The sequence below is a fragment of the Sinocyclocheilus rhinocerous genome, unplaced genomic scaffold (assembly GCF_001515625.1).
Source record: "Sinocyclocheilus rhinocerous isolate Xijiao unplaced genomic scaffold, SAMN03320098_v1.1 scaffold1600, whole genome shotgun sequence".
NCBI lineage: Eukaryota > Metazoa > Chordata > Actinopteri > Cypriniformes > Cyprinidae > Sinocyclocheilus > Sinocyclocheilus rhinocerous.
In genome coordinates this window covers 627,683-647,499 of record NW_015665129.1, presented here as the reverse complement: position 1 = coordinate 647,499, position 19,817 = coordinate 627,683, and the positions used below count along the sequence as shown (strand labels likewise).

Here is a 19,817-nt window from a genome sequence, read left to right as displayed (position 1 = left end):
TCGCAACTTTACAGATCTTCTTTATGCACCAAGAGCTTGTAACGCTCCAAAGAGAAAGGAAAAATTGAAATCGCATCATATGACCCTTTAAGACTTACATACTATGAAACAAACCAGCCAACTCCAAGATCGATCACAACATTTATGAACTTGACACAGAAACAGGCAAACAACATTTAAGGGTAAATGAATAAATAACAATTTATTCAGTTTAAAATCATGTAAACCTACAGCTTTGACAAAAACATTAAGAAAAATATATAGTAAACTTATATGCAAATATATTGTAAATACATGCTAATATAAACATATATTCAAGTGGGGAAAAATCTAATTATAATGTTTAATTTCTACAAACCGCCTGCTGTCCGAATTTTTGTAAATAATAAAAGAGCTGGGGGCTGGTAAAACATTTGCTATAATATAATGAAATATTAGTGACATTGCTTTAAAAAAAATTTTTTTGTCAGAATAGACGGCTCACTTGTAATGATTGTCAATGGCAGAAAAAATATTTTTTAGATGTAGTTACAGCATCTACCAACAGGGGCTAATATAGCCATGCTATCCAGCAAATATCCACCCCTTGGTTTCTGACCAGAATACTAGAATTGTATGAATCCAAAACATTACCTAGAATTTATTTTCTATTTAAATTCTCTGAGCAGCTTTTCAAGTAATTAATTGAATCTGGCTCGTACAGTGATAGAACAGGACCTGAACAACATCAATGAACACTAGCTCAAGATACTTTTCACTTTGCATTTTCTTTTTTAAGCTGTCGTTTTTATGGTACTTTTATTGCTTGAGAGACTGTGTGAAATGATCTTTGGATAGCAGCTCTGTTCTAACACTAGCTCTGCTGACTTATAGCGCTCTGGGCCTCATAAAATGGTAATAAGAACGCAGCCTTGTCTGCCGATGGGTGGAGACAGCAGCACACTGCACTTCATAAAAACACTGCAAGAAAAAAAAATCTATGCACACTCACAGTCGGTTTCATCAGAGTAGTGTGAGATGTGAAAACTGAGTGTGAGATTTGTTTTAATTAACTGTCATTCTCTATTTTGTGCTGCAGGGGACTCACTATAAAGCACAAATGACTAGTCTAGCACCTCTAGTTTTACACCTGACCTACTAAAAACAGAATAAATTATCTCCACTGAAGCCTGCCTTAAACTGCACCAACAAGACACAATTTTTTTTTGAATAGTGTTCAAGGATAGTTATATTTACTGTAGGTACATTTAAGCTAGGTAATAGATGTTCAGTATTCAGGGCAAAGGTGATTTATTTTGAATGAGGCGGGTGGGTTGTTCCTTTACCCCTGCAGTGAAATCTTGGGTGTAGCGCCTTTCACGCTTGAGGAAGAGGGTGAGAGAGCTGTTTCTAGCCTCAGCCACCTCTGGAGGAAAGAAAGTTATTTATAACTCACGCAAGACACAACACCAGAACAAAGAGTATTATGGTGTGACCTGAACGCTATTTTTCACTGGGTGAGATGACACTGAAGATGAAAAGGTTTGGGAAAATCCTGAATATTTATAAACTATGTATATGCAGTGTCACCAAGGGTCATGGGATAAAGTATGAGACCTGACGAAAGCATATGTAATCTCACAGGTTATTTTTCAATTAGTTTTTGCCATTGAGAAAGGAATATTAGCAATTCGAATTTGTGGAGAGCCACAAATTAAACAGGATTTATTGCACATGGCAGGGTATTTTCAGTTATGGTGCAGTCAAGCTATAACTGTTCAGTATATGGATTCCATAGTCAAACTCATGACCTTGCTGTTGCTAGCGCCATGTTTTAGCATTTGAGGTACAGGGTCACATAGGTTTGTGTTTACATGTTTTACACAGTGGGTTTGTGTTCTCGGAGAGCATGAAGCTGATCTGAGTTGTGTGATAATGTGTTCCTCATTCTTGCTCCTAGGGACCCCCAGCATGCCTTTTTTATCACTAATCTGACATGTACAATTCAGGTCATGGAGCTCTCTACAAATGAACGAGTTGAACTGGGATAAGAGAGAAATTCAGATAAGAGAGAAATTCGAAATGTGAAATGCTCGAGGGCCCCAGAAGTCAGACTGAAATGCTTTTAAATGCAACTCTTAAAAATTATTTACCGTTGCAATGTTTGGGGTCGGTAGTTTTTTTTAATGTTTTTGAAAGGAGTCTCCTATGCTGTCCAAGGCTGCATTTATTTGATTATAAATATAGTAAACAATAATATTGTGAAATATGATGATAATTTGAAGCCATAATGATTTAAGCCATTACTCCAGTCTTCAGTGTTTCATGATTCTTCAGTCATTCTAAAATGATGATTTGGTGCTCAAAGAACATTGTTATTATCAAACAAATGATAACAGAAAAATTTTTGATGCTTAATATTTTTGTGAAAAATCATACATTTTTAGGATTCTTTGATGAATGGAAAGTTTAAAAGACCAGCATTTATTTTTAGATATAGATAGTCCCTTTGGATCAGTTGAATCCATTAATAATGAATACAAACATTAATAAAAAAAATTAAAAAAAAGACTTTTGAACAGTGGGGTAAATGTTAATTTGCTTGCACAGTTATTGTAAGTAAAGAAAGGTGTTTATCTAAAACAATGTGGAAAAATCACTCGTTCACATGAATGTCTAAATGTGGTCATTTCAGTTGAGTCACACTTTCCACAAGTTCAAATAGTTAATATCAAAATGTCAAATCTGCTCTTTTACATGGAAAAATTTGGTTTTATTAAAAAAAAAAAAATTATATCTTGAATCTATTGTATATTGACAGGAATTCAGTAAAAAATATATAGGCTTGTATATAATTGTGTAATTTAGATGTTTATCTTTGACTGGGATTCTGTTTTTTGATTGGTCAATATTTAATTATTCAATAAATTGCCAAAATGCTAAAATTTACATAATATTAATAATATAATATAAAAAAATATTTGATTTATATTTTATCATATTAATTTTACAAATGCAATTTAGAAGTAAATGAACTCTGATCTTAAGGTGGTCATCTTCCCCCTTCTTATCCTATATAGGTCATTACTTTTTTTGGTCTCATGTTATTTCATTTACAGTAGGGCATCAAGTGAGTCAGGACTGCCCTTTAAAAAAGGTGTGCTGTTCTTACGATGTTTTCAGTCCTAGGGATTGTGCTGTTTGTCACTGCTCTTGAGTGTTTGTGCTCCATCTGACTTTTAATGGAGACAAAAGTCAGCATGCTGCCGAATAATCACATTAAGTAAGATCACACTGATCTGCAGGCTTGTATCAGAGAAGAGGAACCCTACTAAGATACAGCACAGGCCTGAGGACCCAGGGGTTCATTGAATCCATTAATAGCCTGATGTAATCCTCTGTTGACTTGTCTCACTGGAGCTCCACTCAACTTTAGTACGTTTAATACTTTTTTTCCCTTTTCTTTTAAGGACAGTCCTAGAACACACTTGGGAGAATGGTTGCCTTGGTAACCTGAATAAAACCTAAAATGCTGATTCCACATTGTTCTTCATTTCAATCTTTATGTAACCAAAGTCATTACATCAGTTCTTCTCTCTGTGCAGGTGTCTTTGCAGATGGACTGCCCTAATAATGTACTTATTTAGAATGAGCTAATACAGTAATTTGACAATTTGTGAGAATTTATTTTTATTGCATTCAATTTGAAACAGAATTGTACTTAATCCATTAGTAATTTCATTTGCATTGCTAAAAGAGGGCAGGGGATTTCCAGTTTGCATTGGACTGGATGAGGAGAGAAAATGTTGAAATTAAAGGGAGTTTTTAGTTTTAGTTCACCCAAAAATGGGAAAAAAAAATTGTCATCATTTATTCACCCTCAAGTTGAATCCATATAGTTTTTTCCTTATCAGCTGTTTGGTTACCCATATTCTTCAAAATATCTTCTATGGTATTCAACAGAAAAATGAAAGTTTTTCTTCTCCCCAGTGATGCACCAAAATTCAGCCAAAACAGCACAAAACAGGAATTTTTGGTTTCAGCCAAAATAGTTTGAGAGCCGAAATTGCTGACAGAAATATCAAGAGGTAACTTGTTGCCAACTTTTTTTTACTATGTCTGGTTTAATTTATCACCTGAGAATACAACTGAGGTCACTATGAACAGCATACTGATTTAAATTACCCAAATTTAATTAACCAAACTTTTTGTATGAAAATTGTCATTACTCTGAGCAAAAATTAAAAATTAATTTAAAAAGGTTTTTTTTTTTTTTTTTAATACAAACATTAATAAAAAAAATTAAAAAAAAGACTTTTGAACAGTGGGGTAAATGTTAATTTGCTTGCACAGTTATTGTAAGTAAAGAAAGGTGTTTATCTAAAACAATGTGGAAAAATCACTCGTTCACATGAATGTCTAAATGTGGTCATTTCAGTTGAGTCACACTTTCCACAAGTTCAAATAGTTAATATCAAAATGTCAAATCTGCTCTTTTACATGGAAAAATTTGGTTTTATTAAAAAAAAAAAATTATATCTTGAATCTATTGTATATTGACAGGAATTCAGTAAAAAATATATAGGCTTGTATATAATTGTGTAATTTAGATGTTTATCTTTGACTGGGATTCTGTTTTTTGATTGGTCAATATTTAATTATTCAATAAATTGCCAAAATGCTAAAATTTACATAATATTAATAATATAATATAAAAAAATATTTGATTTATATTTTATCATATTAATTTTACAAATGCAATTTAGAAGTAAATGAACTCTGATCTTAAGGTGGTCATCTTCCCCCTTCTTATCCTATATAGGTCATTACTTTTTTTGGTCTCATGTTATTTCATTTACAGTAGGGCATCAAGTGAGTCAGGACTGCCCTTTAAAAAAGGTGTGCTGTTCTTACGATGTTTTCAGTCCTAGGGATTGTGCTGTTTGTCACTGCTCTTGAGTGTTTGTGCTCCATCTGACTTTTAATGGAGACAAAAGTCAGCATGCTGCCGAATAATCACATTAAGTAAGATCACACTGATCTGCAGGCTTGTATCAGAGAAGAGGAACCCTACTAAGATACAGCACAGGCCTGAGGACCCAGGGGTTCATTGAATCCATTAATAGCCTGATGTAATCCTCTGTTGACTTGTCTCACTGGAGCTCCACTCAACTTTAGTACGTTTAATACTTTTTTTCCCTTTTCTTTTAAGGACAGTCCTAGAACACACTTGGGAGAATGGTTGCCTTGGTAACCTGAATAAAACCTAAAATGCTGATTCCACATTGTTCTTCATTTCAATCTTTATGTAACCAAAGTCATTACATCAGTTCTTCTCTCTGTGCAGGTGTCTTTGCAGATGGACTGCCCTAATAATGTACTTATTTAGAATGAGCTAATACAGTAATTTGACAATTTGTGAGAATTTATTTTTATTGCATTCAATTTGAAACAGAATTGTACTTAATCCATTAGTAATTTCATTTGCATTGCTAAAAGAGGGCAGGGGATTTCCAGTTTGCATTGGACTGGATGAGGAGAGAAAATGTTGAAATTAAAGGGAGTTTTTAGTTTTAGTTCACCCAAAAATGGGAAAAAAAAATTGTCATCATTTATTCACCCTCAAGTTGAATCCATATAGTTTTTTCCTTATCAGCTGTTTGGTTACCCATATTCTTCAAAATATCTTCTATGGTATTCAACAGAAAAATGAAAGTTTTTCTTCTCCCCAGTGATGCACCAAAATTCAGCCAAAACAGCACAAAACAGGAATTTTTGGTTTCAGCCAAAATAGTTTGAGAGCCGAAATTGCTGACAGAAATATCAAGAGGTAACTTGTTGCCAACTTTTTTTTACTATGTCTGGTTTAATTTATCACCTGAGAATACAACTGAGGTCACTATGAACAGCATACTGATTTAAATTACCCAAATTTAATTAACCAAACTTTTTGTATGAAAATTGTCATTACTCTGAGCAAAAATTAAAAATTAATTTAAAAAGGTTTTTTTTTTTTTTTTTTTTTTTTTGGAGTGCACTTCTCTTGAAAAAGCAGTGGTTTATATAGCCCTGTTAATGCTGGTGAGTGAAGCATCTCATTGTTTCCTTGTCTGGTTAGGCTGCTACTGAGCACTGATGTCAAACTGATGTCAAACAGCATTGTTTTGATGTGGGTGTAGGTGGGCGTGCTGTTGGCTGATGCACGCAGCTCAAAACATATATCACACTTAGTCCATATGAGGGTGGTTACCAAAAGAGTTGTCTGGAGCCTTTTGCTCCAGTGTGGGATGTGTCATATTTCTATTACTGTAGTCTTAGTTTATCCCCTTTCATCAGTTCACGGAATGAACAAAAGAGAGACAATCAAAGCAGCAGTGCTGGAAATATGCATATAAAAATATGGGTAAGAAACAAATATGTGTCTCATGTGAAGTCATCAATGATGTTTTTTCAAAGATATTCAAGGAAACAGCTAAAGGAACAACGGTTATTATAATGTTGTTGTCAATGGGACTATTTTTATTTGGACCATTTTTTAAATTATTTTTTTTATTTATTTCAAATTAATGAAATTATTATTAATTGAAATATATTGTTTATATTTAAATTAAAATGGATTTTCCTCAGAACGCTGAGACTCTAATGCAAGAAAGATCCCCACAGCAAAGAGCGAGAGAATTCAAGCTATACGACCTGCAAAATCTTGCCCAAAACCATGTGGGAATATTTGTCTGCAGCTTTTTAGGTCTCAAGGCGAAAAGTTCAAGAGAAAAGTTCTTCATATAAGTAATACAATAACATAATGGCCCATTGATCTTAATATCACCAGACAGATTCTGGCACTTGTTCAGGTAAGAACAGACAAAGGATGAATATGACTGCATTCATTTGTCAGCAACAAAATCTCTTAAGTACTATAAATGTGCAGATGCAGATTTTTGAGGACAGCACAAATTCATCTTTGTTTCAGTGTTCAGGGATACAGCATGGCTTCTGCTCAACTTCAACCCAAAACTGTCTAGCTAATTAGAGAGTAAAGGATAAAAAGCAACAGATGTTGCGAGATATTAAAATTTCACTTTCAGACATTAATATGGCTAATGCTTGTAGAAATGGTTGTTTCTCCATTTCACAAAACTATTCTACTCTGACCCTTGCATGCATATTTATTCCATTTTAGATTTAGTTTATCATGATTGAGTGCAATAACATTTTTAGTTAGTAATTTGAGGATGCAACTCGTTTAAAAATCCTAAAAGTACTCAAGGACTTGTGATTTGCATCGTTGCACGCAACAAATTGAAGCCATTTATTGGGAACAGCTGAAATTTTATTCTGTCTGCACAAGGACAACAGATGGTCCTCCCTTTCTCACTTTTTTCTTCAAATTCCCTTCCCCCTCTATCCAGACAAACAGCTGTTCATGCCTGACTTCCTGAATTACTATATGTGCAAAATTCTTCTGCTTATGAGAGCATGCAGTCATTCCATATATTCGATGTGGTCTGAACGACTGAACCGTGTTAAATAATGTGTAAAAATCCTTAAAATGCAAAGCACCCATATTTGAATATAAAGCTGTAAAATATAGCAATCCTAATCCCTGCAGCAAAGTAAATATGGAAGCGTCCTTCCTATAGGGACCATTTTATTCCCAGCATGTCTTATGTGTGACACCGAACTACCACATGCAATTAATTATGGCTGAAGTGAAATGGGCCTGCCATCTTCATGAGAAATAATAGGCACTGTCTAGCATCTCTAGTGGTTACTGTTGTTTGTTATCAAATATCCTTTTTCATTTAGAAGAATAATGAGGTGTTCAGCTGCTGTGCTATGTTTTCCCAATTCACACTGCCATCCATCCGTAATTTAGATTGTCTTCACACTGATTCAGAACTGCTTCTCTGATTAGTGTAATTCATCTAATTTTCAAGAGCAGCTTGTACACATCTCACTTTTAAATTAGTTTAATTGATTGCCTTATATAGTAATACCCAACATCTGGAGTTCATCATGTAATTCCCTGCTCATCAAACCAATCAGAGAAAAAGCAATCTTGCTTCAAAGCTCTTTTTTTATGAACAATAACATTCTCTGCAACACATAATGTTTTAAAAAAAAAATTAGCTACAAAGAGGATGCATGAAAGTACCCGGATGTGTTCTTGACACTGAAGATGCATTGATTTCAGACTTGAGAACCAGCATTGATATGAAAAATCACATTTCATTATATTATATTATATTATCAACCGCTGGGTCAAAACAACCCAATTGCTGGGTTTGTCCCTATTAAACCCAGCACTGGGTTGTATTTAATCCAGCATTTTTTAGAGTGTATTATTGAAAATATCTGTGATCTGAATACCAAAGACCATAACTTGGATATAATAATAATTATAATTATTGTTGTTGTTGTTATAAAACCATATTAATTTTGACATATAGGCTACAGACATTTGAGTGTCTGAACCTATAACGGGTCACTGATGAGTTCCCTTCAGTCCGAGTGTGTTCACTGACTTTAAATCAGCTGCACCTCTCATTAGTAAGTGCAAACTGTGACAGCTGTCTGCTCATAGATTTGCTCAAACACAGGCTAAATGCTGGACCTAATGAGGTGTGGTGACCGCTCTAGCTCAGTCACACCGACAGACCTCTTTCTCTTCCTGCAGTTTATGATCCGTAAAGAATACATTTAATCTGAATCTCAGTGGTAACAGAATCAGACCTGGAGAAACTGTGGCATACAGCATGTGGTGTACGATTCACCAGTCCTGTAGCCAACTGATAGCCTTCACAGCTGGTGCCAAGATGTCACAATTCTTCTTATATTATTGCACTAATCTCGCATAGCCAGACCTTTGACTAAACAGCATAAATCTGGTCCACGCTGCAACTTATTCTAGCCAAGACAGGATGACACATCTGACAGGCATGTAAAGACCAGCCACAGTATATTTCAATATAGCACTACCCAAAATATAGCAAATGGCTGTTTCTCAATATATATTTGATTTTGTGTCCTTGTGTTCTTGCTCTACATCATAATCAACTGCCAAAGTTGAATTTTAATACTCAAGAACACAAGTACAGAGGATGCATGAAAGTACCTGGATTCTTGATATTGAGGATACATTGATTTCAGACTTGAGAACCAACGTCAATATCAAAATCCCAGAAGTCATTGCAGGTGGACTATGTACAGAAGCCTGGGAGCTTTAAAGTTCTCTTGTTCTGACTTGATAGATTCCTGCTGCAAGCTCACAAATATGTGACAGCTTTTACAAATAACCTTTGTCATTTTGTTTGGCTTCATTTTAATAAAGTGATGAAGTCCTGAGGAAAGCCTGCAATACTTTTTATTGCCATATTAAAAAGAATCTTAACTTTGACAAAGCATAAGTAACATTAAATATGCATGCTCATTTACACAATTTATTGTGTATTGGATGGTGCTGTCCCATTGCTTAAAATGTGTTGAGACACTCATTTAAGCAACAAGATCTCAGCACATCTCAGGCTCTGTGTCCTCATGTCCTTCCGAGTTCGTTCTTTCAATGTGGCAAGTCTGTTCTTTGCATTCTAGGAAATTGAGAAACAGCCCATGTCTCTTTGACACTAAAATAAGCAACATTCTGTAGTGTAGGCCAACTATTGAATCACCTCATGCTGAGAAACGTTCATCATGGTATGTGTGATATTCCACCTAATCAGCTGTTTTTTATTTAGCAGTGTATTGGATAATGTGGGTCACTAACATAAAGGTATTCCCTGGGAAGCTGCAGTTTAGGATTAGCCATTCAATAAAGCCACTGTTGCCTTAATGTTAAAGATTAATTAAAGGTCATCTGGTTTAGCTAAACAAATGCAATAATTCAATCATGCTGCCCTAATTAACCTATTTGTGTTAGTTCTCACAGAAAAGATATCAGCCTCACGTCTCCTGTAATTAGATTGGAGCAATGGTTTTCAATAAACTGCCTATGTTCAGCCTCCCGTGAGCTTTGTCTAATGTTGTGACATTATTTACTGACGGTACAAGCCTACACACACAGCAGTTAACGATTTCTACTCGATAAGTGAATTACTACAATTACATGGTGGGCACCAGAGAACAGACACTATTAAACTGTCAAGTCATGTAAGTAAGAAGTAAGGACATTTGTTTTCCAGCAGGGGGAGGCGAAATACTAAACTCATCCAATCACTGTCATCTAAAGATGGCTGCTGATCATTTACAGTATAAGCACTTTCCAATTAACATTGTAGAAATCAAGTGAAATAGATCTTTAAATGTTGGTGTTGTAAACAGTGAAGGGTTTTCACCACATGAATGTCACAAGAATATTTAATTATTTAAAATAAGTCATTTGTTTTATTATTTCTAAAGAATGGCGTTTTTTAAATTTTTTACTTTGCTCAAATATATCAAAGGGCTCTTCCGATGGAATAGATAAATTCAGTGTCCTCCATTTACAAAGCTCAGACGTTCTGTATTTCATCTTTTGCTGTGGAGTCAAAGGTCACAGATTAGCTGTAATATTGATTGCACATCCGTCAGTCTACGCTAAATTGTGTGTTGAGCGCTGAATTGAGAAGCTGTGAGTTAGTACACACAGCAAAGAGCAGTAGGATACTGGTGCAGAAAGGTTGCTGTGTTGAAGATATCCACCGGAGCTCAATGGCCTCCAGGCTTACAGGCAGAGTCTTCCTCTGTATTTATGTCAGCGTGAGGGCTTGAGTGTCACGGTAAATGCCCTTCTGATGTTCCATTTCTCTTCACATGCTCGCTTTGTAAAAGGAACATGACATACTCTCCCATTTCGTTGAATTAACTGAGCTGACAAATAACAAATTAGGTTACAGAGAGATTATAGCCAACAATAAAGACCATTACACTCTCAGGGACACATGCATTAATGTTTTATTTATTTATTTTTGCATTATTGTACTCTTTTTGTATGGACGGAAGCGATAAAATACATTTATTTAAAAAGAGCTAGAATTCTCTTAATTTTAAAGGGATAGTCCACCCAAAAATGAAAATGTTGTCATCATTTACTCATTGTTATTTCATTTCAAATCTGTATGACTTTCTTTCTCCTGTGGAACATATTATTCTTCAAAATCTTCTTTTTGTTTTTGGCAAACAAAAGAAAGTCATACAGGTTTGGAACAACATGAGGGTGAAAAAATGATGACAGGATTTTCATTTTTGAGTAAACTGTTCCCTTTAAAAAAAATGTAATTATGAGAAATATATCACGTTTTTGCTTATTTGTCATATATGATTTCATATTTTCGAAAATAATTTTTTTTTTTTATAGTAGGATACAATAAGTGTAAAACAAAAGTGCAAACAAATCTAGTGCTCATTGCTTATATTAATTTAAAATATTCATTTTGGCCAGGTCTCTATGTAGTCCTGCCTCCGACTCTTTGGATGAGGTCCCGTCATGTAGAGACAGTACGATCAACGGGACTTTAATCACAGGGTTTTTAGTGAACGATACATCCAAAATAACCTGCAACAGAAACAAACTATACTGTAGATGATTTTGAGAGAGAAACTTAGACAAAATCTGAACTAATTTTTTCACGAACGCTTTTTATTTGAAGTAACGTGCACTCAAACACTTGCTTGAGTGACATTGTCTTTTATTTCCATTCCTTTGTTTCATGAGAACACAAAAGCAGACTATAAAAAAATCGGCAACATTCCTGAATACAAAGTACATTAAACCCTTTTTGCTGCTGAAAAGAAATCAAACTCTTTTGGAAATCTGCTAGAGGCCTGTTGTTTTCTGGTACCTACCTTCAGTCTATACTCGACTTTGAGGATTCTGCAGTTCTGGATGGTGGTGCTGATTTCTGTGGGAAGGACTAATACTTTTGACAGATTCTGTCTGGTGGAGGACACTAAAGGCTCTCCCTTATCCTTCAGTATCTGGGTGGTATGAACAGCTCTCTGGCCTCCAGCAAAGAAGCTTTGCTTCTGGTAGATAATGTACTTTGGCACAATTTTTCGAGTTGAGCTGTTTACAATCTCACCGTTGACGACTAGCCTTTCACCTGTTTGAGATATAAATATTGAATTACAGCTTGTCAAATGAATCAAAGCAGTTATCTATGTTGTATGATGCTTTTTTAAAAATTGATAGATCCATTCATTTACCAAAATGCTGGGTATATTGCTTGGGTTACCTTGCTGGTAGCCTGTCTTTGGCAAGAAAATATTCATCGAAATATTTCCAGAGGCAAAAAATATGACATTCTTGTCTTTACTGCCATGTTGAGGTGCCTGCAGAGGATGAAAGTTTTAGGGTTACTTACTTAACATCCATAAAGTTACAGTTACATCTGTTAATCTGTTCATTTAAATGTAGCCTTTTACAGAGTAAAATTTTTTTTGTTTGTTTCAACAACAGGACAATGTAGTCTTTTGGACCTTTTAGGGTTGGGCGATATACCAGTAGACACAATTAAGCGGTAGAAATTTGTCAACCGGTAGAGATTTTGGACTATCATCTCTTTCACGGACACGGTTACATGCTTACATGACGTTGCTGTGCTATGTGGTCACGAAAACGTATTACTCATTTCGCTATATAAGCTCGCTGTCTGAGAGACTATTTCTGAGTACTGTCCAAGAGGCTTGCGCACGTGAAAACTGTGCTCATAGAGCACGGGAGTATTGAACGGAGTTATTTTTGCCATTTTATAGGCCTTGAACGGTTAAATACCCACACAGTATCCTTGCAGTAATTAGTCTTAAGTGAACGCAAACAGCTAAGAAAGAAAACGCAGTATATTGGATTCAGGCAGCTCTTAAAGTGACAGCAGTCTAATATTCCTTATAAAAAAAAAATTTAAGCTAGTATTAGATTTTGTGATGTTGACACTGGGGACAAGAATTTTGAATCAAAAAAAAAAAAACTTTTGATATAATAAAGACCGTATTTAAAGCAAAAATAACTATTGTGATATATATAGATATCATTATAAAATTACAAATAATAAAATAATAAAATTACTCATATCATGATATAAGATTTGGGTCATATCGCCCACCTCTATTTTATGATAAAGTTGTCATCATTGAGTTCTGTTATTATTATTGGTCCATATATGTCTGTTTTGTATTTCATGCATTAAAATGAGACTTTCAATATTTTTTCTAGTCTAACTGTTAAAAACTGTCATCATACCATCAGTGTTGACTGAACATAATCAGCTCTGGCAACGAAGGTGAACTTTGCTTCAGCTTTACTTGCTGCACGCATAGACCTGCTCAACTTGGCCGAAAGTCGGTAATTAATTTTACCATGAGCACCTTTAAAAGATGAAGGCAGGCCCCTGAAAGAGAGAGATTTGGCATGGATGACTAACAGTCTTCAGAAAGAAACTTGCATCATATGATAGATCAATATTTCAACATACAGGATATAGCACATTGAAGTATTGGCTACATTGCAAAAAGTAACTGAGACTGTTTCAAAGGAAGATTGATTTTCTCTCAGGAATCAATAAAGTATATGCTGTCTATCTATAAGTCACATCTATCAACCAGACAATGCCTGCAGGACAAGAAGGTGATGACTTACTGGTAGGGAAGCTGAAAGGCAAAAGGGAAGACATGTCTACCAGCCACAAGAGTTACAGAGCCTAGCAAAAAGATACAGACACATTACATAATGTTGTCAATGTTGTCCTTACATATGCTTATTTAATAATACACTACCATTCAAAATTTTGTCGTTGATAAGATTTTTTTTTACATGTTTTTGAAAGAAGTCTCTTACGCTGACCAAGGCTAAAACAGTAATACTGTGAAATATTACTATATTTGAAAATGTAATTTATTCCTATTATGACAAAGCTGACATTTTCGAGGCCAATACTCACATGATCCTTCATTAATCATTTTATAATGCTGATTTGTGCTCAGAGAATTATTTATTATTATCAATGTTGAAAATAGTTGTGCTGCTTAATAATTTTTGTGGAAACCATAAATTTTTTTCAGGATTTTTTGATAAATAGAATGTTTAAAAGAACAGCATTTAAACTAAATATTTTTGTAATACTGTTAATATTATAATATTATAAAATAATTATGTAATATTATAAGTGTCTTTACTCTCACTTTTGATCAATTTCATGTGTTCTTGTTATATAAAAGTATTATTCTTTTAAAAAGAGAAATCTTGCTAACCCAAAACTTTGAAGAGAATTGCAGACCGCATTACACAATCATAATGTTGTCCAGTATTTTATGTTTTTCTATTTCTAACTATACAGTCCTTGTATTACACTAGAATACATGACATTAAATGTAAAGATTGTTTTGAACAGATGAATGTTTATAACATTCAGATATTACCATCTGCGTTATCCTCCAGTATGACAGATTGAGTTTGTGAGAAATAAATTTCTTTATCCCAGTATGTCACACTGTCTTCCCCTTGCGTCTCAGTCCATGACACATCAGCCTTGCCTTTCACTTTGACAGTCAGAGCCTTGATTTTGGTTTCCTTTGACACCTCCACGATAACTCTGCCCACCAAAGTATCCCCATTGCTGAAGGTGTTGCGATCATTTAAGGCGTCATACTCAATAGCGAAGTTCCGGATCGTCATTTCCTGGGACAACAGGTTAAGTCTGAATTTATATTGCTGCTGTAAGTGGATTTGTACGACGCCCAGAGTTTTAATGATCCCTTCTGTTTTCTATATCCGTCTTTTAAAAATACACCTGTTGGCATCTTTCTGACGGAGGGCTCACCAAACTGGCTCAACAGGTTTCACCTTGAAAAGACACACCTCTTGTCAACAGGTCTAGCATGTAAACTGAAAGTGAACCACACAGTAAAATGAAAGAGCTGGATGTATTTCTATGGTGTCAGAGACCAAAGAGTCTATTGGGAACAGCTGTTTTTAGAGCATGGCAGCATAAACAGCGGCCTTGAGAGGCAGGAAACATGAAGAGCTGTGAACATGGTTCATAAAAAAAAAACAAAGATCCCTCTGCTCTTGGTGCACCTGCTCTCCAAACCTGAGCTTTAATCAGTGCAGTTCATCATGGATGTGTGTTTTGTGGTTAAAGAGAATTTGAACCGCAATAACTTTCTATTGTGTGATAATTACCCTTATTTATTTAAGCATATGAACATGTGTTCACGAAATTAGGTATTGTTAAGATGACAGTGAGTGAGTGTTGTTTAAGTGTTCAATGGAATATGTGGGATGAAATTTCGACAGGATTCCTAAATGGCAGATTATTTTTGCCATGACTCATTTTCTTCTTTCTGCAAGCACATAATACATATGTGATGGTAATGAAATGGTTAATAATGAAGGAAGGACTCTGAATAAGACAGTTAAAAGCTATTCTTGTTCACTAAATCCTGTTCTTTTTTAATAGTTTAAAAACTGTATACTTAATCTGGCCTCTTTTTTGCCCATCAAAAATCATGACTCCTATTTGTTAGCAAGTAAGCTTGATTTTAAAACATTTATAGTTAATTTTATAGTTTTATAGTTGCATATACGTGAGAGGAGTGAATATGGATCAGGATGTGTGTTTTGTGGAGAATATATTGCAGTTCACATATATAATGTTTCAGTTTATTGAAGAATCTGCCTTTTTAGAATTTGGTGAAAATGTAGCTGTTCTATTAGATTCTGTCATTAAGCAGTTAGTTTATAATATTATGACATCATCAAAATCTAAATTAATTTTCGTTCTGTTGTTGGACATTGCAATATTTGTAGGCCTATGTGTTGATGAATTGAATATTGCAGCTCACATATTTATTTATTTATTTATTGAAGAATCTATCTTTTTAGTATTTTTAAAAAAAATTGTAGTATTAGATTCCACCATGAAGTAGTTAGTTTGTAATATTATAACATTATCAAAATCTAAATTAATTTTCCTAATTTGTTTTGGCACTTTTCCATTACCTCCATTTGACATACTTAAAAAGGACAAGTCAACAAGGTCAGTTGCTTTCATAATGTGTTTAATAGTGGATTAACCACACAAATGTGTGGGCATCAGTGAAAAGACCCATGCCATCAGTGTAATGTATGGAAAGGAAGTCGTCTTATGTTCCACACGATATTATCACTGTTATACCTCTGAAGATATATGCAAGAAGGGTGTTATTTGAGTCTATAGATTTTTTACATCTGTAACATGATTCTAAGATGATATAGTCATGGCTTTTCAAGGGCAGGGTCATTAGTCATGATAAATATGTGTCACATTCAGCTCTTCATTAAATACAGCTTAGAATGAACAGTTGACCTGATCCTCAATGGAATGTTTTTTTTTTTCTTTTTTTTTTTCAAATTGTTATTATATTTAATGTGAATAATTGAAGCAGGATGACTTGTCGAAATATGTAAGGTTGAAGCAAAATGATTGGATGTTTATAGCCTCTGGGCATTGTAATGAGTTAATGAGAGAACATTCATGATTTCATGTCATAATGTCAACATAGCTATCAGGCAAGAATTTTTTAATTGCTTTAATATAATACAGCATTGCTTTTTAGTCTTTATTTACCCATACTCCCATGTGACTGATGCAGTGCTTACTGTTCTCATCACCAGAACAGAAGGTTTTCAGTCTATCTTCCCTGTGTTTTTCTAATTAAGGTCTGCAGTCTAATCTTAAATGGCCTTCAGTAGGGCATAAGAGAAACAGCACTGACACACATGAGTGCCAGCATTTTTTTTTTCACTCTTATCTAACTCAGTTGGGTCAGCAGGCATGAATGAGGTAAAAGTGTTTCTAGTTGAAGCTCCAATAATTTATTCAGGCTTAAGCTTGAATAAACATTACTACATCAGAGCCGATTCAATGATGCTGAAAACTAAATGTTCCGCACAGGAACTTTTGGCTGCTTTTAAAGCATGAGAAAGATAAATACCTATCCTCTTGGATTTGAGTAAGCCCTAAAAGTTTATTGACCAACACAACATGAACAAAAATATTCCTTGTTGTAGATGTTTTCATGTGGCAGACCTTTTTTTAAGCATAGTGTTTTTAAGGTATTTCAGCTTCAGGACTTCACCAGGTTTTGCCCTGAATATCTGAATAAAAAGCACTCTGAGATCTAGACTCTCTTTAATATGGATAAAGGACAAATGTTGGTCTACAGTTTTTCAAGATAACAAGATATCTGACAAAAAAAGAAGAGGCCCCTTTGGCCCTTATGCCTCTAAGATTGTCAAACAAGCACCATGTAAAATTATGAGCTTACAGAGATGTTATGGGCCAGGTTGTCAACAGAGCAGATCAATAGTACAGTGCAATATTTATGGAGCAGATATCAGGCTTAAAAGGCTCGAGCAGACAGAAACAGTGGAGCAGAGAGACCAGCAATCAAGCCGATCTATAAATTGCTATGAGGTATAAAGTATAAAAGGAGAACATTAAATTATTTTTTGTAATTAAATTGATTAGGCAAATGCAAGCACACATAAAAGTAAAAAATAAAAAATAAAAAACAATCTAGCACACTTCTTTGAACCATTTTACTTAAAGGAAATCTTCATACAAATTCATTTGACACAAAGGAATGATAACAAGCAATAAGTAAACACAGAAGAGTTTCTGCTATCAGTGTAGCACACATAGAGGGCAGAGAGGTCACAGCTGTTGGTGTAATGAAGCACTTCCTCTGGGAATTCCAGCACCTCAGCATCCGTTGGCACCCTCACACTCACACACTCTCACACTCACGTATACAAACACACACACACACACACACACACACGCACACACACATGCATACATAAACATGTATGTTAATTTAGGAATCCAGTTGTATTTAGAAGAATGCATTCATGTGTTGTGCATTTCAAAACCATTCTGACTGGCCGTGTGTCTCTATCATGTCAGTTGTGTGAGCTGTAAGTGATTTGACATCTGAAAGATGTTTTTCTTTGTATTTCTAGAAACAGATGGCAGAGATTGACAGATTATTTGTACAAATTAGCTTTTCGAAAACAAGCAAGTTGCATTTTTTTTTTTGATAGTTTACTTTAAAAAGAGATTGTTACAATAAATGTCAGTATTGTTGCCTTGTTCATATACAAAGGTTTGTGTGTTAATGATTTGTCCACAAAGTTATACAGAGATACACAGTGCCCTCTATAGGTATATTCATGCATACCGGTTATAAAAAAAAAAATCAATCAAATGAATGAATAAATCAAATTTAATAGGCCAATTAATGCAAACAGACCTTTAGACAGTGTAATTTAGTAGCCGGTAACCACCTTTGCATCCTGACACACCTGAGGTGTAAACAGCCTATTTTAGTGGTCAAATTTAATGTGTTTGAATTAATTCAGGAGTGCTTTGACATAAAACGGCATCATGACCTCAATTATTACTGATTGCTTCATTATTTCGTAACCCCAAATGTGCCACTGTTTCTTTTTATTTGTTTTTAAAGTTTTATGTTGAAACTGATTTATTTAGATTATGATTTGTTTCATGAAGTTAGGACCTGGAAATGATTATTCAGTTTTCAACAATGTTAATGTCACCCTCAGTGGATTACATGATTCTTGAGTTCCCTTGTTTGTTTTAAAGATGATTATCACTTACAGGAAAGGGGACTCCTGCATATGTGCCTGCCAGGGTGTGGGAGGTTCATTATAATGTGTTGCCATTATGTGGAAAACCAGGAATTTACCAGGATTGTTATAGTTGTCATATTGTTGTTATATTGCTATAGTTGTCAAATACTGAAACACATTTTATGATCTTTGGGCCTAGATACATTTCTGAAAATGTATTTATTTATTTTTTTGCTGGCAAAAAAGAATGTTTACTTATTTGGTCAATAAAACATACCCTAAAAACAATTTTACCTTACTCTAAAATGAATAGTTAATTTATTAAAAATAATTTAAATGATTATTATTATAAATTGTTGTAATTATTAAATGATTATCAATATTATTTATTACAAAATATGTTTGTATGTTGATTCATTTTATATAACTCTCCCTATTTGCATTTAAAATGCACAATGCAGTTATGTGTGTAAATGGAATAGCTATATAAAATACAGAAAAATAAACCTGTTTTGGCTTATAACTGTACCTATAGTTATTGATAGTTCTTTATTTCTTCTTTATAGCCGCTTCCTGCTTCTCTCCTGCCACACTGTGTTGTGTTTGTGTTATGTCAGCACACAAATGTGTTTTTGTTGGTGTTCAGCCACATTCCTGCAGATTGAGTGTTACAAATTAGTGGTTCAGAAAATATGCTCACCTTAGGGTGACCATTTATCTAACCTCACATAAAAACACAGAATCTACCTCACTTTGTCTTGTCAGGGCCTGTATTGTGTAGGTCGTGCTAGCAGCTGCTCCTGACTCAAGCCGAGGAGGAAATTCCCCAATCTGCTCCACCGAGAGGAACTGTTGTTTTAAACATGAAGTTGAAACTTCATGATGGTGATGATGATGATGGTGTTGTTGTTTGTGGATACTGGGGGAGTTTTGTTGCTACTAAACAGGTCAAAAAGACTGTGAAAGTTGTGGATGTTTGGCTTCCTGAAACCTCAGAAAATCAGTTTTTAAGTTATAAATACCTGATATTCTCTCCCAGAAGACATTTCTGACTACTGTGCCTCTCAGACATTGCTCACAGAGAAAAATAAATACATTTCAACTGTTATAAAGGCGTAGTCCTGTGTATTCCAACATGTTAAATAAGCTCTAATTATATGTGGGTTAATCAAGCTTTGTGGTCCATCCCTCTCACTGCGGCAGTGAGAGATCAACCACAGCTTTACAACTGCTT

At 34.6% G+C, this 19,817-nt stretch overlaps 1 protein-coding gene and 1 long non-coding RNA gene across 2 annotated transcripts in view; one reads left to right on the top strand and one right to left on the bottom strand.

The window, feature by feature from the left end:
• Nucleotides 1–12,311, top strand: part of LOC107731166 (uncharacterized) — a 17,639-nt gene extending 5,328 nt beyond the window's left edge. The window contains exons 2-4 of the long non-coding RNA XR_001638751.1: nucleotides 1,368–1,374; nucleotides 6,349–6,353; nucleotides 12,302–12,311. This is a non-coding gene — a long non-coding RNA (uncharacterized LOC107731166). The remainder of the gene's footprint in view (nucleotides 1–1,367; nucleotides 1,375–6,348; nucleotides 6,354–12,301) is intronic.
• On the bottom strand, nucleotides 11,254–14,750 carry LOC107731165 (arrestin domain-containing protein 3-like). Its single transcript, XM_016542162.1, has 6 exons — nucleotides 14,368–14,750; nucleotides 13,589–13,649; nucleotides 13,193–13,340; nucleotides 12,189–12,285; nucleotides 11,800–12,056; nucleotides 11,254–11,509 (listed from the first exon to the last, which is right to left on the bottom strand). The coding sequence occupies exons 1-6, from the start codon at nucleotides 14,621–14,623 to the stop codon at nucleotides 11,369–11,371; spliced, it is 960 nt and encodes a 319-aa protein (XP_016397648.1). The 5' UTR covers nucleotides 14,624–14,750; the 3' UTR covers nucleotides 11,254–11,368.
• Between the last annotated feature and the right edge of the window lie 5,067 nt (nucleotides 14,751–19,817).